Source organism: Tyto alba, unplaced genomic scaffold (genome assembly GCF_018691265.1).
Source record: "Tyto alba isolate M040663 unplaced genomic scaffold, T.alba_DEE_v4.0 Super-Scaffold_2, whole genome shotgun sequence".
Lineage (NCBI taxonomy): Eukaryota > Metazoa > Chordata > Aves > Strigiformes > Tytonidae > Tyto > Tyto alba.
The window spans coordinates 3,813,799-3,834,162 of NW_024881282.1; the positions used below are offsets into that span (position 1 = coordinate 3,813,799).

The 20,364-nt window shown below is 42.7% G+C and overlaps 1 protein-coding gene across 2 annotated transcripts in view; it reads right to left on the bottom strand.

Moving 5' to 3' along the window:
• Nucleotides 1-20,364, bottom strand: part of GUCY2F (guanylate cyclase 2F, retinal) — a 49,840-nt gene that overhangs the window by 20,619 nt on the left and 8,857 nt on the right. For both annotated transcript variants that reach the window (XM_032990981.2, XM_032990982.2), the window contains exons 5-15: nucleotides 18,452-18,536; nucleotides 15,179-15,275; nucleotides 14,309-14,443; nucleotides 13,378-13,458; nucleotides 12,181-12,357; nucleotides 11,116-11,272; nucleotides 9,599-9,748; nucleotides 7,329-7,477; nucleotides 5,137-5,300; nucleotides 4,662-4,854; nucleotides 4,366-4,540 (exon numbers count right to left, since the gene is read on the bottom strand). In XM_032990981.2, the coding sequence (XP_032846872.2) occupies nucleotides 4,366-4,540; nucleotides 4,662-4,854; nucleotides 5,137-5,300; nucleotides 7,329-7,477; nucleotides 9,599-9,748; nucleotides 11,116-11,272; nucleotides 12,181-12,357; nucleotides 13,378-13,458; nucleotides 14,309-14,443; nucleotides 15,179-15,275; nucleotides 18,452-18,536 (1,563 nt within the window). The remainder of the gene's footprint in view (nucleotides 1-4,365; nucleotides 4,541-4,661; nucleotides 4,855-5,136; nucleotides 5,301-7,328; nucleotides 7,478-9,598; nucleotides 9,749-11,115; nucleotides 11,273-12,180; nucleotides 12,358-13,377; nucleotides 13,459-14,308; nucleotides 14,444-15,178; nucleotides 15,276-18,451; nucleotides 18,537-20,364) is intronic.

Genomic DNA, 20,364 nt, shown 5'->3' on the forward strand with positions numbered 1-20,364 from the left:
GGACTGTGGTATGAAGGATGAAATGTTAAATTTCATTACCCACAATTTAAAATATCAGGCTTGCAAAATCAATGGGGGAAAAAAAAAAAAAAAAAAAAGATAATGCTCTCTGCAATGTAAGGAGGAGTGGAGCTTCCTGCAGAGAAAAGAGATGCCTCTCTGTATTTTCCATTGAAAGCATTTATGTCATATGTCTTTTCAGGCTCTGACTGCCTTTTCAATTTCATCATCCTTCTGGGTTAAGATTTAGCAAAACTGACATCTAGGAAATCTTTTCCCATACAAAGTTACAAGGGATGTGAACACAGTATATCATCAACAGTGTCTGAAATGATGCTATAGATAAGGTTTTTCATAATGTAAAAAGGTGTAGGTTAAAATGTTGGGGTTTTTACATTATGATAATAACAATCATAATCATAATAATAATTTTAGCTTAACTTAAAAGTAATCCGTTACTTGTTTTAGGACAATGTAATTTTACTATGATTCTAGCTTTCTTAGTTACAAAAACTGATTCTTCATATAGTTTTCAGATACATTTTAAGGACAATGAAATTTCATAGGTGAAAGCTGTGGGGAACTTTGCAAGAAGCCCTCTTGCTGTCACCTCTGAAAAGTTGTTGCTGCAGAGTCAAAGTAACAGGATTTTAATATCATTTACAGAGGATGCAGACTGAGAAGTAAGACAGATTTTAACTCCTGCCTGATGAAGCATTGCTTGAAGATTAAAAAAGAAAAGAGAGGAAGAATGACTCATACAAAAAATGTTATAAGGACTTAAACAGCCTGTCTGCATCAAACACAGCATGCAGGGACTGCTGGAGATCAGGAGAACCTGTTTTAATGGTGTTTTTTTTTGTTTTGGGGTTTTTTTTTTTGATTGTTTGTTTGTTTGTTTTGTTTTGTTTTATTTTTTTTTTAAACTGCTAGCGTGTCATGCAACCTTCAATAAGACACTGCTCCTCAGAATCACTTCCAATTTAATTCCCATCCTTTCCCATCCTTACCAGTGCTCACTGATTTGTTTCAAGCTCTTCAGCAGAGGAGCTATATCCACTAGAGGAAGTTTTTTCAGGGTCTAATCTATAGGCACTTCTATAGCACAACTGTAAAGGCACTGTTGATACTACCGGGGCAGGGACCTAACACTTACCTAACTAGTCCTTAATGTGTGTACACTACTGTGACGAATGAATAAAAAAGTGTCTTGTTGGAGACTTTTTAATTCATGCTTCAGTAAGAGCTTTCCCTGAGGAAACACTAGCTCACATAACATCACCTCTCTTCATCTTGTGGTGATGTCATGACAGCGGCACTCAGAAATCTCAGTAAGGATCAAAGCTCCTTCTGTATTAAGTATTGCAAGGACACAAAGAAGTGGTCCTTGTCAAAAAACAGCCTTCACTGAGGAGGACTCAATTCTGTTTTAAAAAGCACAGATATAGGCAGCTGAGCTCCTACTGTAGTCAGTGGATGCCAAGTCAACGCAGCCAACAGAGCCATGAGAGCCTTTTCACTCCTGCACCTGAACAACTCTCCAGGGTCCATTTATGCGTCCACCAGATCTCCACCGACCACAAAATGAGTGCAGGCTCCCTAACACTCCCGGAAACACCTCCACGTGGATGCCTAAATTTAGGTTTCCTACTCAGTCAGAGCAATCATCCAATCATTTCTGCAAAGTTCACAACCTAGGATAGGCAAGGTTTTTAGGGTGAGGTACTATCTTTCTAGAGTACTGCTTTTAAGCCCGTTCTCCTTTTGCAGAAAGTTATTAGTTCAAAATCAACCCTGCAGTGTAAGCATGCCCAAAGGATTTCTCCATGTTGAGAGCATCCAGGAGTTAATTCACTCGTTGACTTCAATGCCTGTGTTTGTTCCCTTGTCTAGACAACTTCAGCAAAGGGCTAACAAAAACTTGAAGTGATAAATCTCCCACAGTAACAAGTTTCAGAGGAAAGCAGATACCCTGTGATGAGAAAGTTATAGCCTAATTGTTTAATTATACACGATTGCTGGTTTGTTTTGAAATGGCTCTTTGCCAGGGCTTGCAGGGCCAGTTAATAAGCCGTGTTGGCTAAGACCCTGCAACAACCATAAGTGGTGCCGCAGAGATTAATAAGCTCAATCAAAGTGTGGGGCTGCCTGCCAGAGAGACTGACTGATAAACAGATACTCTTCAGACTCTGTGGAAAAGCTCGTCTCCTCACCACTGCTCTCCCTGACTGTCCAACTTCAGCCCAGACATGGATGGTGTGGAAACAGCTGAATCAGCTGTGTGTTTCTGGACATGCAGCCAAGAGAGGAGAGCCAAGACTCCATGGCGCATTTAAAGCAGGGGAAAAACTGCAGACCAAACACTGGTCTTCCTGTCCTCTTCACCTTACCCATGCAGTACCACAAGTGGACCATAGGCTTGGGCCAGCAGAAGTTCCTAGAGGTGGAACTCCCTGTTGGTGTTGGAAGGACTTGGGCAGCCCATTCCCAAATGGCACCTGCTGCTTTTTCAGAGAGGGTATCACGAGCTCTTCTTGGCACCAGTTTCCAGAGAGCAGTTGGCCCACAAAACTGGTGGTCATACCTGTTCTCCATCCTTTCCAGGATGTTGAAAGTGTTAGCCAATCCCTCCTCCTCTCCCCAAGCACTTCCTCAATGCTTTCATGATGCTGGTGATTCCCTCTTCATGCTTCTTTCCTCAGGAGAAATGGGGCCGAAGGTTAATCAAACTCTACTGTCAGCCCAGTGGCTCAGAGGGCTGGTTTGCTTTGGAACATGCATTTCTTGCTGCTCCCACAAAAGTATGGTGTTGCCAGATGTGTGCAAAACAAGATCTGGCTTCTGCTTCTTTAGAAAGAAAACACCAATTCCTCCCCCTCTTCCTCTCACACCCTACAAAACAGCTCATAGAAACACCACTTTCCAGATACCCAGAGTTCATAAAAACAAGAAAAAATGCAACTACCCCCCATACACATCGCCTAGAGATAGATTTTTGGCTGAGTGCATGGAAGACGTGTTGCAGAACTGCTGTCAACAGGAAATGGCAGATGTTGCACACTGAATTCCTCTCTTTCCATGCTGAAAATGTGCTGCTGGTGCTCCAGAGACTCCTGCTCTGGGGAAGACAAGCTGGGGCTCTAGTCTCATCTAATTTCTGCCAAAGTATAAAACCCACAGTGTTCGTGCAACCATTCCTTAACACTTTAGACTTCTGTGAAGGGCCAGCTAAGGCTCCTGAACTGCAAAGAAAACAGCAGGGAGATGAGTTTTCAGAGAGAACCCCAAAAGATGTATATGGTCTAGGAGATACAAATTATTGATTTTAGCTCTGTTCAAATCACAGCTCTGTTCTAGGGATATTCTGGGTGAGATACTTCCTTTTCTCTGCTCTTGTTTCCTGATGAGTACAACACAGACCATGATACTGACTTCTGTAAAAGATTTGCATGCTAAAGCTGCAAAAATGTGGGCATTATCAGATAGGCAGAAGGATAAAACCCCCTGTAATACTGGGTTAGACTCCTGGACAATCTTATTAATTGTTTGATTTCCCACAATGGGCAGTGCCTGGTACTTTAGAGGAAGATAGAACAAGTCTGGTGACAAACAGCTTGGAAAAAATTATTAATGAATGACTATGGTATAAATTTATGAAGGTTCATATATCTTCTAAAGATATTGATTCTATGATAACCACAGATGTCTTTTCTCCATTTGAAATCCCAGTCATACTTCCACTTACATGACTGCAGTTTTACTGGGGTTTTTGTTTTGTTTTGAAGTTTAATTACACATTGTATAAAAAAAAATAACCTCCTCTTTTTTTTTTAAACAAACCACTTTTCTGTTAACTTAATAGTTTATGACTTCTACATTAGAGATGAATTACTTACTTTATAATAAAACTTTTCCTTAATAGTTGTATCACATGTTCTTCCAGTTATGTCCTACCTCTAATAAATCTCTCCAAACTTTTCATTCTTACACTCTATAAAAGTTTTCCTGTGCTTTTTCATTTCAGAACAGAGTTACAAAGACATCACTGGATGTCTCCATTTCACACTGGTGAAGATCCTATGGCACATCAAAGAGCCACCCTTACAACAAAACCCTTGTGACTAACGTGTCTGATGTAGTTCCCAACTGTGAGAGAATATGCAATTTCTGCCCCAAATGATACTGAGCCTTTTTCCTCCTTGGGGTTCCTGTTTCCATTTTAATGCCCTTGTTGTTACGGAAGATTTTAAAGCATCTTCTAAGGGTATTTGTTTTGGGGCAGGCAGGGAGAAAGCATTCAAAGCAGGAAATACGATTGCAAAGGATTTCTTTGATGTTCAGGCACAGGCAAGTGCCACTGCCTACCTGTGTGCAGCCCAATTCGTATCCTGAGGGGGATGTCTGGCATGTGTCTCATTTTGAATGTTCCCACTGAGCTGAGGATGTCCAGGGACATGTTGGCTATCTCAGCTGCGTGCTTGTTTCCATTGCGTTTTGGGAGCCCCGAGGCAACCATGTAAGCATCACCAATTGTCTCCACCTAAGCAAATACCATTACATTAAAAAAAAAAAAATAAAAAATTGGAAAAGAGATGTAGTATAAAACTGCAAGACTGTTTGACCCACAGGTAGTTTAATCCTCACGCCCATGTATTCCTTACCTTGTAAACATCATGGTTTCCCAGAACAGCATCAAACAATGTGTAAAGGTCATTCAGAAGGTCAACTACTTCAATGGGTTCACTGAGGGCTGAAATGGTTGTGAAGCCCACAATGTCACTGAAGTAGATGGTGACCTGGTCAAAATACTCTGGCTCCACAGTGCCACCAGTCTTGAGGGCTTCTGCCACTGATCTGAAATAACAACACAAGAAAAGATGACAGGGCACAAATCCTTTTGTAGTATATGCCCAAGAGATTAGATGCTCTTGTCCTACTACATTCAAAAGATATTCCACTAAATAGAAGGTTCTATATGGCTGTAACAAGCACCGATTAAAGTTTCTTACTTTGATTGAAAGGTGCTTGCCAAAATTGGAGGTCAACTCTGTAATCTTTCCCACTTCTGGGGAACACTTTTTGTCCAGTCTAGCTATGTTGTTTGGGTTTTTTACCATCTAAAGTACCAGTACTTACGGGGGAAGCATCTGTGACAGAAGTTTTTCTGTCTTCTGTTTTTCAACCTCTAGCTCTTCGGTCCGCTCCCTGATTAAATCTTCTAAGTTACTCGAATACTGTTCAAGCATCCTGAGCATTGAGTCAATGATATTGGTCTTTTTCCCTTTGTTGATGGTTTTGAACTGGAAAATCAAACTGGAGAGTTATTTCTCCATCTTATTACACCATTGTAGCACTCTAAATTTGGAAAGGAATAAAAGGCAAACACTTATTTTAAAGGTATGGTGCTAAAGACTGGCTTTGTGAGTGGCAAGAGCTCAACAGTAAAGGAAAAAGGCAAACTAGAGGATGAATTTGCAACAATAACTATGGAACCTGCCCAGAAGCATGCTTCTCCTCTATGAACTTTCAGTGAGGGTGTTGTGGTTTGAGCTCAGAGGGCAACTGAGACGCACACAGCCACTGACTCCTCCCTTCTCTCCCAGCAATGAGAAGGGACAAATAAGTCAAGCTTGGGATTCGAGATAGGACTGGGAGGGGAAATCACCCATTATGGTCATGAGCAAAAGGCAGACTCATTAGGGGAAGAAAAAACCATACATTTATTACAGACACTAACAACAGCATTTAACAGAGTAGAAAAGTGAGGAACATTGCCACATCTTGAGAACACCTTCCCCACACCCCTCCCTTCTTCCTGGGCTCAGCTCTGCTCCCAATAGCTCTACTTCCTCCCCTCAGTGGCGGAGGGGCAGGGAATGGGGGGGGAGGGAGGGGGGTAGGGGTGCAGTCAGTGCTGCCGCTTCTTCCATCTTCAGTGGAGGGAGCTTCTGGAACTTCTTCCCTCTGCTGCAGAGTGGTCCCCCTCTCACAGGAGACAGTCCTCCACAAACTTTCTCTGACATGAATCCCTCCCACGGGCAGCAGTGTTTCCTTACACTGCTCTGGCGTGGGATACCAACTTTCTCCAACTGGAGTCCCCCCGACGGCTGCAGCCCTTCCCAAGTTGCTCCAGCATGGGACACCCCCACATGCTGAAATCCTCCCAGCACTGAACTACAACAGTGAGGGCTACATTTTCCCACAGGATCCTCGCCTTCTTCAGGCACAGTCACCTTGATAATCCATGAGAAACACCTCACAGGCCATAAATCAGTGTCTGCTCCACCGTAGATCTTCATGGGTGGCGGGGGGGCTGCCCTGCTGTCTCACCACAGGATACAGGGTGGTCTCTGCTCTGGCACACCTTCCCTCTTTCTTCCTCTGTTCTTCCACTGACCTTGGTGTTCACACAGCTGCCACAACTCTTCCTCAGAAGTCTGACTCCTCTTCACCACGTCCCTTCTTAGATATGTTGTCACAGAGGCACAGTTGAAGGGCTGAGCTTTGGTGCAGTGGTGGAGCTGACTTGGAGCTGGGGGAGCTTCAAGAAGCTTCTCACAGAGGGGCCACCCCTATAGCCTCCTCCCCTGCTACCAAAACCTCCACCACTCACTCAAACCCAGGACAGAGGGTTAAGCGAAACACCACCTTCCTTGAGATGACAACATGTGTATATGAGTTGCTATGGAGTCCAATCATGCTGTAAATTTGCACCCTCATTTATCCCATGACTAACCTTTAAGGTAATTTGCAGCCTTTTGCATTGAGGTGAAAATTTCAGGGCATGAACAACACTTACAACCTGCTTATGCATTACTGGTCTTAAATGCACATTTACATGCTGTCATGTATGTGTACTGCCACCTCCTATCCCCAACTCCTCACTGAGGTGTGCTTTCTCCTCTTGACCTGAAGCTGAGACTCCGGACGATTTAGGCAATCTGTGGCTTCAAAATCTGCCTTAGTATCAATGGTGGAGTCACATGGGTATAAAATTATTCACAGTTTCATAGAACCAAAAGGTAAAAATTACGGATATCAGTTTACTTAGTTTGACCTTATAAGAACATAGGAACAGTTCTGATGGATCAGACAAGGGGTTTATTTTGCCAGTACCTGTCCATAAGACTGTCTGGTAACTGATGTCTGGGTAAGCTGTTCAAATAGGGATCAGGTAGGGTCATATTTCCCTGGGATATGCTCCCAGCCTTCACCGATCTGCAGTTCCTATGTCAAACATTGTATCTTTGCGTTTAACAGCTTTTGGTGAATTTTCCTTTTAAAATAATCAAGCACAAAGGATTGTACCTGCTTCTCTATTCACTGACCTTAAGAAATACCTCCTCAAAGGTTGGACGTCGTTCGGGTGCTTCACCCCAGCATTGCTTCATTACCTGGATGCACTCCAGGGGGGCCAACTCAGGGGCTATGTTTGGGCGGCACAGGGGAGGGGGCTTCTTCACTTTCTTTATAATTTCTGTGACAAAGAGAAGAATGGGAAGAACATTGTGAGATAGAGGGTGTTGGTGAGGGCACAGAACATGGACCTTTTCACCTGTGCCTTGCTTGCTCGTTCAGCCATCACCATTATTCCTTACCACCCAACAGCTGTGTCAAATGAAGCTGAGGGTTTCTGCTTTACTCTGGCAGGAGTCTCTTGGAAGATTTAAACATAAGAGATTCATGTACTTTCTTGTCCCTGGAGAACCAGGTTATGAACAGTAAAGTGGCTGGATGGGGGAAAGTTGTATGGCAGATGGATGTGTGAGCCTGCAGGCTGTATTTAATGAAATTGTCTCTGACTCTCTCCATTAGGATCTGAAGTCTTCTAAGAGAGCATTGGGCTATGGCTGAGCCCAGACAGGAAGGATACCAGCCTCTGATGCTTCATTGTTAACTGGGAACCCATATGTAGGAGGTTTATGGGAATGGAGACAGTGGGAAATATTTTAAAGGAGGGGAGTTTGGGTCCAAAACAATGTCTGGGAAGTAACTCCCTATCTAGAGGTGAAATAAGACTAATAAGGAGCTGGTCTTGGTCTTTCAGACCCTGAGAAGACAGTCCTTGAATCTGTGGGTTTTAGAAAAAACAGCACCACAGTGAAGGAGTGAAGATGCAGATTTTGTTGACAGTTGAAGCACAGATGGGGGAGTCTAATGTCTGAACTGAATCCTGATTCCAATTTAAGTATTTCTTAATAAGAATATCCTTGGGAAAATGTGGAGTTTGTAAGGTAGAACTATAACTTCCTGCTTAAAAAATCCCCAAAATGTTTGTAGTTGGAAGTTTCATTTTGTGTAGTGCAGAGCAGTCAAATGGAGCGAAAACCACCCTCTTTCTGGCAGGAGCTCTGCATTGCCACAGCTGTTAGTGTGAGTGCCCAAAGCTTTTCGGTGCTGACAGTCTACTTCAAAGCTCTTTGGCTCATCCCACTAGTCTCCACCAAATGAACTAAACAAAGCACCTGGCACAAATATTTCCAGGGACAGCCAAGGGGAAATGCCTTCCCCAGACCATTTTAAAGTTCATGCCACAAGTGAAAGCTCCTTGAGGATTAGGATGCAGTGAGTAGAAATTAATCATTTTACCAGGTCAGGAAACTGGAGTGCACTACGTGCAACATTTGCTGGAGGCTTCTCATGGGGACTAGGTGGTGGGGACACCCGCTTATTACATCATAGGCTACATCATAGGTCCCGCTCTGAATTACAGACCAGACTACATCATAATTGTAGTTGTCGTATTGTTGCAGGAGCTTGGGGTGTGGCAAGGTCAGGGCCCCATTTTTCCAGGTGCTGAACAGGCAGATACTGAATGGCCATACCACTTTGTGACTGTACAGCTTAAAACCTACTGAGAATGGGCTTTCACTGAAATCAGGTCTTTTTTGATTGTTTTCATCCCCTTTCCATTCAGGTGCTTGTGACCTTGACTGCAGTGTTTGCTCTACCTGTGCATGGACAACACAGTTAGAACTAATGAGAGTTGCAACATGAACAGTTCCTAGAGAGTTCACCTATTTGTTATTTCTGATACAAGCCACCTTATATATGTCAGCAGGGTCATGATATATCACTTTGATCTCTGATGAAGAGAGAAACTCTTTAAATGGGGAAGTAGTTAAGGAAGAATAGATGGGCAGATGGACAAAACAGGATGCTAGCAAGGGGTCCAGTTCAAAAACCTCAACACCCATGACGTACAAAAAAAGGGCCCATGAGTGGGAAACAAAGGAGTTTCCAAGTTATGGGAGATTCTGCTATCAGATTACAGCCCATATTATGATGAAAAGCCAAAGTTCTGACAGAGAACTGAGGGTGCTTCAGGGTTCTGACTGCTAGCCAGATCTGAAGCATCTTGGACCCAGAGGCCCAACCCCATGGATAGCAGTGATGAGTCATGTACCATGGCTGAGATCAGAACTACACATTTTGCTGTTTATTATGGATGTTTTGTTGAAAACAGTTCTTAATCTCTGGGAAAGGTCATGAGACTGGGACATTATTTCCATACTAATGTTCTACCCAAGAGGCTTGGCCAGATGTTTTTTGAGCGCTCTGTGTAAAGCCTTACAAATGTACTGAAATAGTTACCTACCTTCAGCTGAGAGTTCTGACATGCAGTATGGTGGGCCCCGAACAATCACTTCTTGTAGGATGATTGCAAAGCTGTAAATGTCCCCTTTGAATGTGCCTTTTCTGAGCATGTCCGGGTCCCTCAATAGCTCAGGAGCTGTCCAGAGCAATTCTAAAAAAATCAAGAGTATCATGTTTCTCACACTTGAGCTCAGCTATTGCAAAGTAAGTGCTTAAATGAACATTTCAGTCATTTGAGGAAAGGCTGGAACATACTTCATTGTTTAATGGATCAAGTTTTTTATTTCTTGTGATGTATTAGAAATATTAAACTTCCATCCTGACAAAAAAATTTAATTCTCCAGATTTCACTCTACTCTTTAAAAAAATTTGCTGTAACGACAATTTACATGCTAAAACACCATCCTTGAACACCTATATAAGAAGTCTTCCCACCATTGCCAAAAGCATTAACACCTTTTTTTTTTCCTGAAAACATCACTTAGACAAAATGTTGGCACTGAAGCCCAAAATTCTTGTTACTGTTGTTGTTCTTTTAAAAAGCAACAGTTAATAAAATATATTCTGTAGTTCTTCCTAGATGAAAGTAGTTTCTGTAAACGTAGTTAGTGGCAGTTCAAAGTACAATCAGTCTTTATAATCCAATAGTTCAAGTAATGAAAGACACAGTTGCAAAACACACCCAGTCTCATCAAGAAATTAATCTTCTTCAAACTGGAATATTGTTACCCTGGTAACTGTGCATTCTGAGTAATGGGAATAAAGGATGTTTCAGCTACTGCAATGTATATAACTTTTGTAAGGGAGGAGAAGAAGGTCTTCTGGCAGCTGCCTTATCTGAGACACTGGAAATGTGTAAGAACCAAATCCTGTGACAGAAGAGCTGAAACATTGCATGCTACTTGAAACGAGGTTTCGGGAATAAACTGGGATACCAGAGGAACCCCAAGACAATAGCCAGGTGAAGGAAATCTTGTCAAAGTTTCCAAACATGGTCCCATGAGATGCTGTCTCTAAATGGTGTGAATGTCATGTGGCAGCCTTTGGTGATTGGCATGTAGAGGACCTATTTCAAAGAGACCTTTATCATCTTGTGTTTCAGATGGCTTAGTTTTATAACAAAAAGCTCTTTGTATTTGGGTTAACCTAAAACTTCAAATATAGGGTTGGGGCTGAGGATGTGAAACCATTTCCACCAGTCACAGAAATTCAGGATTGACCAGATTTCAGGGGCACTTAAATCGTTCTCTGACTATGACAAGCTTAAATTCTGCCTCTGCTTACATTAAAATCTTTTTCCTTATCATGACATTCTGCTATTCACTTCACCTTTAGGAAGTCTGCAAAAAGTTTGCTTATCCTTTCCTGTAATAATGCATAGTATACATGTAACTAGATGTCACAAGATTGAGCACATAAATCCTTATGTGGCCACTGGCCTGCAATTGCATTGGAACAAGCATTTGTTAAATCAATGGACAGATATTTTTAAAAAAAATATTTCCTTATGGCACCTACCTTCTGGAGGTGGCTGAATATATGGGCATTTCTGTGCTTCTAAGAGGTCATTATAACCATAGTCAGTGATCTTCAGTACAAACCGACCATCCACAACACAGTTACGAGACTTGAGACGTCCATGGGCAAAATCTCTGTGGTGCAAATACTTAATTCCCTATAAAATACAGAAAAGACTGAGGCTGTGCCTTAAGAATTATATTACCTGTCAGCATTCAAAGACACAGAGCCAAAATGTCACTTTGGATGCCATCAAATACAGCATTGACTCTATGTCAAATGCAGTGGTGTTCAGCCTGAGAAACTGTGGGAAAAGTTCAGAGATGGATTAGGAATAAGAATTGGACTCTCTGCACCCTAAAGGACTGGCAGCTTTAGGAATGGTCAGATGCCTCCCTCTGTAGCCCTAGGACTCATTGCACTCAGAAGTTATACTTTTAGACAAAGTTAGAGGGTGGACACAGGTGGGACCCAATGATTGTGTCAAGAGAAGCCAGTAAGAGCTGGATGCCCCTACCCAGCTCCTTCAAGGAGGGTCAGAAGGTGGATCATGGGCTGTAAGAATGGTTCTGGCAGTCTACCCTCTTCAGGTCACCTGTCCCAGATGGGTAGTTCACCATTAGGGAGTGAGAACACAAGGACATGTTTGGAAGTGTGTGAACACTCTTCTAAAGCGACCGTACACGTAGGCATCCTGTGACAGGGGATGATTATAGTTTGGCTCTATGCTGGATGAATTTCTGATTTATGAAAAGAAAGGACCTTTGGAAAGTACAAATTTGTCACCAAATTAATTGTTCTAGGTGATCAGTTCTAGTGTGATATGTAGCTTTAACCTCTCATCCTGCTGCGTGGATGTAGTCCTATTACCCCAAATAGTGCTTCTCTCAGATGGTAACAAAACAAGAATAAAATATCTCCATTAAAGATCCTGTATATCAATATAATTACATTCACATTGGCTTTCCCTGAATTAGTATAAAAATCCCTGAATCCTGGATGAAATGGCTATGTCAATATAGGAGTTATATGCAGGTCCTGCCTCAGCAGGAGCAATGGATTTACTTTAATTAGATCCATCATGAGTGAGGACTTGAACATCCAATCCAGTTTCATATCTTCGTTTCTCAGCAAGTCCTCCAGGCTTCCTCGGGAGCAATACTCCGTCACTATGGCAAAGATGCCACAGTCAGAGAAAAAGCCCAGGAACAGATTCACATTTTCATGACGCAGATCTTTCATCTGAAACAAGACAGTGAATCACAGTGAGACCAAGTCAGCCAGACATCTGCTCAGCAGCTTCTTTATATCATTAGATGTCCTTATCATTCTAGTACTCCCAGTCTTTCACACAAGGATAAGGAGGAAACAAATAACCTCCTTGTTGCTTATTTTCATCTATTCTACACTTTTTCTAAGCTTTGCTTTTCTTAGTCTATCCATTAAGACAAATAAAGCAAGATAGCAAAAGCAAACTGAACAGATATTTGTTTTTCTTTAGACAAGCTGGATTGGATCTTTCACTAGGACAAAACGGCTTTGCTGGGGTAAATTGAGTTCAGCATGTGGAGTCTTGGTCCAGCTCTGGTCTGATCTGGAAAGCAATACCACGCCTGGAGGATCCAAAGTCATTCATCAATGATGCCTTTGGAGACAAGCCCTGGTAAATTTGTTGTACTTATATGCATAAAAATGCCACTCCTATGTTAGCAGTAGCTGCCAACAGCTAATGGCCTTGAATTTGGAAAATAAATGTGTTTGCTTGTCATTTAGTAATAATAATAAAATTGAAGACTAAAAGTAAACTTCTAACAGACATCTTGGCTGGAGATACAGAGCAAATCCCAGAGAAATGCACAACCATGTCTGTGCCACACTGTCAACAAATAGCACATGAAAATAGCTACTAGTGCGTGATCCTGCCCTGACACAGGCAGGGATGATTTTCTCCAAACTGCTCTGCCTTTGCAGACAAGGTCACTTAGAGGACTCATACATTCAGCATTGCACCAGCTTTGAAGTGGCAGGTCCAGGGTGGGGTTTTGCAAGCTGCTGACTGACACGTGGGTCATTGGTAAGTTTGTCAGATGCAGTCGTGCATGGTCCATTCCACTAGATTTCACTGGGCAAGACTCATTGACAGCCATGGCATGTGATTCAATGGATAAACAGGAGACAAGGAGAATAAAGAGAATAAAAATACCCTGCAAAAGTCCCCCAAGCAACCTTCCCTCCACATGCCCCATCATCCCCTGTTCCTACCTTTCTCAAGATGCTGGTGGAGCTTTGCCGCAGATTGTGAACTGCTCCCGTCTCAATTTTTTTCAGCCACACCCAGTCTCCCTGTCCACAATACAGGTGGGTGAATGATAGAGCAAGTCTCTGAGCAACAGCTAACATTGGGACCTAGGCCTGAATTCCAGATCCTTGACTTTGAAAGTGGTTGGGGATTCTCAATGTTCTTGGCAGTAGATTCTTTCTATCCTGCACCTGAATAAGAATATCCACAGCAAACCCTCAAAAAATGGGGCGAAGCAAGATCTTCACCTGGATCAGAACTTCATACCCAGAAGCTGTATTAGTATCTGATAAACAATAAGTTGATTATAAAAGAAAGTAGTTGTCCAGAGCTTTTCTCTGGCATTAAAGATCCAGATTGTTTTGCTCCTTTTGAGGAAAAATTGCCATCCTATTTTTTCCAGAAGCTGTGTTTTTATGAAAAAACTGATAGATGGGGTGAGTTTTCTTGGCTGTTGCCTCAGCTTAAGCTCCATACAGTCATACTGGCACAAAGGGGAATTTGATAGCCTTTATTCTGTGTGTTTGGACCTTGTCTTGTAAGAAAGGTCCTTATTAGAGATGTCACCATCTAAAGGCTGTCTTGTAAGAAAGGTTCTTTATGGTGCCTTTAGGTGGTGACATCTCTAACAGGGACCAGATCTGGCAATGCTACATATGGGTGTCAAATACCACTACCCCCCCACACAAGACTCCAAGTGTCAGGGTGAGTGTTGGGGTAGAGGAACCTTAAACACTGGTGAGTCCATGCTTGGGCGTAACTTGTTTTTACCATTATGGTTCACCAGCACTATTCCCATCCTGGGACCTACAGTACTGCAGCCCAAGACTTTCTTCACTGGAGCAGCTCAGTGAACAGAAGCAGTGGGAAAACTTTGCACGAGTCCCTACCTACCTCATACAAAGCCACGTTGGAGGTTTCATAGGTGGCAGCTTCACTTTTCAAGGAAAAGGAGCGGGTTACGGATTTCACGCTTCTTCCATCAGCTGCTACGCTGTTTGCATCAGTCAGACTGTCCAAGGTCAGCCTCTGGAAGGCAAGGAAAGATACTAGACAGTTACCACCTTTAGATATAAACCTCCACTCCAGCTCTGCCTCAGGCCATACATTTCACCCCTGCTAGCAGCCTCCCAAACCTCTAAAAAGCTCTTAAGGTTGACCCTGTTTAGTATCTCGAAACACTACAGCGGCACTTTAGGTGATAGAAATACTGTGGCTCGGGGAGGTGTCTCCTCTGACATAGACAAGAAGCCTCTATCTGTGCCAGTCACCTAGGCAAAGGCGTTGCTCCACAGCAGTCTCTATCACTGTCATGGTCCTGGGCATGGCTCTGGTCTGTGTCAACTATGTCAAATAACATTCCCCCAGAAGATCTACAGCCCTGGGCAGGAGCCAGCACATGCCAGGAACAGCTCCCACTAGGTAGTTTGAATGCAGACCCTTTATTTTAGAGGGTAAGATGGTTTAGCTATATGGATGTGAATTATGCTATGCCATCGAACCTCAAGAACAAAGAATAAGCCCTGGCTGTCAGAATAAACGCAACCAAGGGTACTATTTTACATCTTTATAACATCTCTGACACTGCACGTGCACCTCATCCAAGACACAAAACCACTCAGTATGTGGGAAATTTTCTGATATGCAGGGGAAAATGAGAAGTGGAGAAGCAAACAAACGTCCCAAACTTCATGGGTATGAAAATACCATATAGCAAATGTCCGAGTGTCCCACCAGATTACTTTCACAAGTGGAAGGATTTACCTTTTTATGTAGTTCTGGGTTGATGAAGACGAGGTCATCCAAAGTCAGTATTATCTTGTTAGGTCCCCTGAATAGCTGGCTGTTCAAGATATTATGCCTGGGAGATTTGGAAAGTCCCGGTTATAATGTTTAGGTAGATAACCAGTTTATACCACCTCTGAATCCCCCACATCTGACTTCCCTGTAGTATAAGGAAAGTGCAGCATGTGGTGTGGCATCAGGGATGAATGTGGGTGAAAGCAGTAAACTAACATGATGTCCTGACTTGGACTGAAATCCCCTGAATCCAAGAGAAAGGGTTATCCAATTCACAGCCAGGAAAAGCTATAATCCCAACGAGTCTCATCACAGACATCTTGAGTCAATCTGGTTACAAATATGAATTGGATGTGTAGGTAATGCACACTTTGTTTTGCTCGGTTTTATTTTTGATATCCCAAATCATTCTCCATTAAGAGAATAATAGGTTTTATTAGACCAGCCAATATGGCTGATGAGCAAACAGCTCATCACCAGCCTTTCTTAGGGCCTGAAACTGAGCCACAGGTAATTTATAGAGGCTGCCTCGACACAAGTTACCATCAAAATGTGCTGGCTGTATCTCTATATTGTAGCACGATCCATTATGAAGCACTCAGCAAGATACCTCCTTGTAATGACTGCAAACTCGTACAGAGGGAAAAGCTACAGGGGATGAGCAGTTTGGCATGTGTGGCATAGTGGAGTGCAGTGTGGAGGTCTTGGAAGCAATATTGCTGATCTGATGCTGTTCCTCTTGGTCAGGAGTAATTAGATCAAGAAGAAAACTGTGCTGATTCAGATCTACTTCTTCCAGGACCTGAGCCAGATGAGATATCAACCACGCACTGTGTAATACAGGACAAATGTGCTTTTGGCATCTCCACAGGATGCTGCTGCCTGTTTTCCAAGGGATGACCTCCTGTACTCCCTGATAGGCTACCAGATTTGCAGAATTGCCACAGGTGAGAGACAAAATTCAGTATAGTCATCAGGCACACAAAGTCACTATGTATTGCTTGACTTCATCCTGCTGTTTGCCCAGCTTCTCTTGAATTTGCAAGGCAGAAGAGACCACACCAAGAAATGGTGCACTGCCAAGGACTATGTGTTCATGGGATAGTTCAAACAGGCTTACATCTACTTTGTGCAAATCAGTACAAAATATTCCAGAGATTCCTTGCTGGTTTTCAGCTGGGTTGCATGTGACACTAATATCCACCACATGACCATTTTAGGGACTCAGGGAAGAAGCATAAGTAACACCCCATAATTTTGAACCCACAATTTCAATGGATGTCAAGGTCTAACACTGAGCACAAAGCACACTGTATCTACTAGACAGTCAAAAACTCATCAGACAGGAACAGAAAAGGGAGAGGAAAGCTCCCCCATTGACCTCAATGTCACTTGTTTTATTTAAGAATCTTTGTTTACACTACAGCAAATATCTGATCTACACACACCTAAGACTTTTCCTAATGAGGTGGGCAATAAGATAACTTTTGTTAACTGTATTGTAGAAGGAATCCACCTCACAAGATATCCATAGATCACCATGATTCCCATTGAATGTAGTGCTCCAGGCATTTTAGAAGAGCACAAGCAGCATTTTGGAGTTCAGAGGGAGACTTGACCCCACGGCCACCTGGGATGATTTTTTATAACCTTTCTCTAACTGCTTTGTCCTAAGCCACCCAACTCAGCTTCATGCAAAAAACTCATTACTTATGTTCTTTTCACCTTTCTTGGTCAATCATATCCTCTCACCCAAGCATGGAAGAAAACACCCCTCTGCCGAAAGCAAAGCACAGAGAGGGGAGTGATTCATAATTAAGGTCATGCAGCAGATCCCTGTCAGAGCTAAGACCAGAGCTCCCACGTTTGAACTCAGACCATGCTGTGGTTTAAATTTAATTCCAGACATGCCCTTCCCTAACATAAATCATTGTCTGAGTCATGCTAGACTTTTTTTTTCCCCTGCAGATGGCCATACATCTTTAGTCATGACTGAGCCTTCCCAAGCACAGTCTGATACTTGTGGAACAGCTAACAAGTAGAGTCGGCAGAAAGATTGTCTTTTATTTACGTAACTGTAGAGGCTGCTGGCCAAGGAATAGAGCAGGGCTTTAAAGTGAGGGTGGATGGAGTCAACCTCCTCAGTGCCTGCAATTATAAGGTATCAGAAGCAGCTGTGTGTTATAAGCAGGGGAACTGTTTGGGGTGTTGCTTTCTGGGTGGCCTTATATCATCTGAGTTTGGAGGGATGATTCAGGAATGGAGACAAAACATGTTTGGGGATGATTTGAGAGGCAGAGCTGGATGGGAAAATCCAGGAATTGGGCTCTGCTGAACTCATTGCTGGTGAGTAAATATGCCTTCTGATTTCACTCTAATTTCAGTTATGTACCATGTAGACATCAATAATGAGACACAGATTACTCCAGGGGCTAGTCTGGTGCAGATTACTTTAGGTTATGGCATTGTGTCCTTGACAAAGAGAAACCCATAGCTCCTGGACCACCCAGTCCATGCTGCCTCATGTCCACCTTGGACATAAAGTTGGGACACAAGTGTGACCTATGCAATTGTTGGAAACTGTCACTTCCTCATCAGACTCTTTCATTTGCTCCGAAGATCCTATGCCCAGACTAACAAATATGCAACATGAATGACCAGGGAGCTGGACTGCAGTTCAGATCAGCTTGGTAATATTAATTGCTCCAAACCTCCAGAGATATTCTCTTTCTCTTTAGTATACAGAGAAAGTAAAGAGGGTCAGCCTAGGTGCTTCGTAGGAAACATGATTATGTTAGGGACAGAAATCCAGGAAAGAATGATCTGGAATAAGGAAAAAGACATTTACCACTCCAGCCCACTCAGTCTCCACTGTGATGTTCTTAAAGGAGATTCCTGTTATTGGTTTGTACAGCACACTTTGCACTTCCAAAGCGATAGTCACCTTCCTAATGCTTCAGAGCCACCATCCAGCTAATCCTTCCAACAACAGGCTGTGGTATTCTTCCAAATGTGGACTGGATTAAGGGTCAAATGTCTCCTCTTGAGACTGCAGAACCAATGCCTGCAGTGCTCAAGTCACTATCACATAATAAAGTGAAGAGATATGTGGCTGGAGAGCAAAAAGCACTGTCCAACCTGCCATGTCTTCACATGGTCCAAACTGCTGGTTAAAGCACAAGTCTCCCACATGAAGCTAAAAGTGATACCAAATCAAATATATACTACAATTCTCACCTGATGAGAGAGGCCAGGCCTGCAGCACAAAGCACCAGGGCAAATACCAGCATGGCTCCCATAAACATTACTCTAGGCTCAATCCCTGTGCAAAGAGGGGAAAAGAACCAGTGAATTAGAAAACCCCTTTGATTTGGGCAATAATATTAAAAATAACAACATCACATCATTAGAATACAAAGTCAAATATTCAGCCAGGAGAATGCTGAAAGACAATTTTCATGCATTGTTAATTTGTGAATACACAAATACTTACTGACTTTATTTACATGAAACTGCAACTACTTTAATTTTTTATTTCCATGCACTTTTTTCCTATACCAGACCTAAAGCCCTGGATCTGTGGAAAAATAGTTTTTCTTCAAGTAAATAAAGACTGGACTCACAGTGAAGTATTATGGTTTAGAGGCAGCTTCTGCAAAGTTCATAACTTATGAACATTTGACCCTCTTCTCTCCAGGAACTGAAACATTAAAAAAGCTTTATCATGTGGTACCATACTGATGGCCAGTGTGAGTCACCAGCCCATCTGGGATTTTTCATCCTCTGCTACAGATTTCTAATGTTGAAAAGAGCAGAAGAGAAGGAGAAGAAGGTTGATGTTTTCTTCAACAGGCTGATCGACAGAAAGTACTAGAGACAGATACTATGCTCATGCTTGTCTTTGCTAGACAGCTAAGGAAAGCTGACATGAGTGGATGCGCTAAATTCCAGTGGCAACTGTTTGCTGTCTCTGTCTCTTCTGTCTTCTATTATTTTTTCTGTTTTATTTTGTCTGTATTCAGAGATCCTTAAACCCAAACAAGCATGGAGAAATTTGAGTTGATAGAAGGTTCATAACTTTGTGTCACACTTGTACCTAGGTCACAGGTCTTTTTGCAAGCACTGAAACCTAGAACTTCTCAGTGAAAGCTGCAGGCATTTTTGAAAACTGGTGTCCTTTTCAGGAAAAGACAGAGCATTTTAGCTGAAGTATTCCTGCTGGGTTTGGATTTACCTTCTGCTTCAGCCCCAGGCCCTGATCGTCCTCACACATACATTGGAACAGATTTCCCAGAGAAGTTGTAGATTCCCCATTCTTAGAAGTGTTCCAGATGTGGATGTCCCATCGCTGGAAGTGTTCAATGTCAGGTTGGACAGGGCTTTGAGCAACCCGATCTAGTGGGGGGTTGGACTAGATGGGGGTGATTGGACTAGATGACCTTGAAAAGTCCCTTCCAACCCAAACTATTCCATTATTCTAGTGAAAGATGTCCCTGCCTATGGCAGGGAAGTTGGACTTCATGATCTTTGAAGATCCTTTCCAACCCAAACCATTGTGTGATTCTATGATACTATGATTTTATATAGGAAGTTACTGTGCTATCATGCTTGGAACTAGGCCTGCATATCTCCATCTGAGAAGAAGTGCAGGCACAGTAGAGTGGATACTTCACACCCATTTCTCCGCCTCACATATGGTGTGGATGTGGAACACATTTCACTTCACTAGAGTGCAATGGAGATACAGCCAGTTTTTTTCCAGGATGTTCTCTCTCCTGTATTCTCTCTTGAATACAGAAATGAGCAAGACCACACCAAGCTGGCCTGGAGGACATGGTTTGTTCTTCATGCATAGACAAAGTCAGAGTGTTTCAGTCCCCATAAGAGCAGGTGACAGCAACCTAACATTCATCCCTAGCAGGCAAGGGAGCTGCCAAAGATGTCCAGAAGGACTGGTGTGAGAATGAAGTCAGAATACATCCCATAAAGGCCTTGCGCAATGTTAAATACATGGAAAAGGAGGGTCTGGATCAGCTTAGAGGTAGACTTGCAGGATACCTAGTGCTCTGGGGATGTGATTGCCTGCTAGGAAATAGGTTGCTTTTTTTGCTGGACAAAGGAGCAAATGCCTCCTGGACAAATCAGTGATA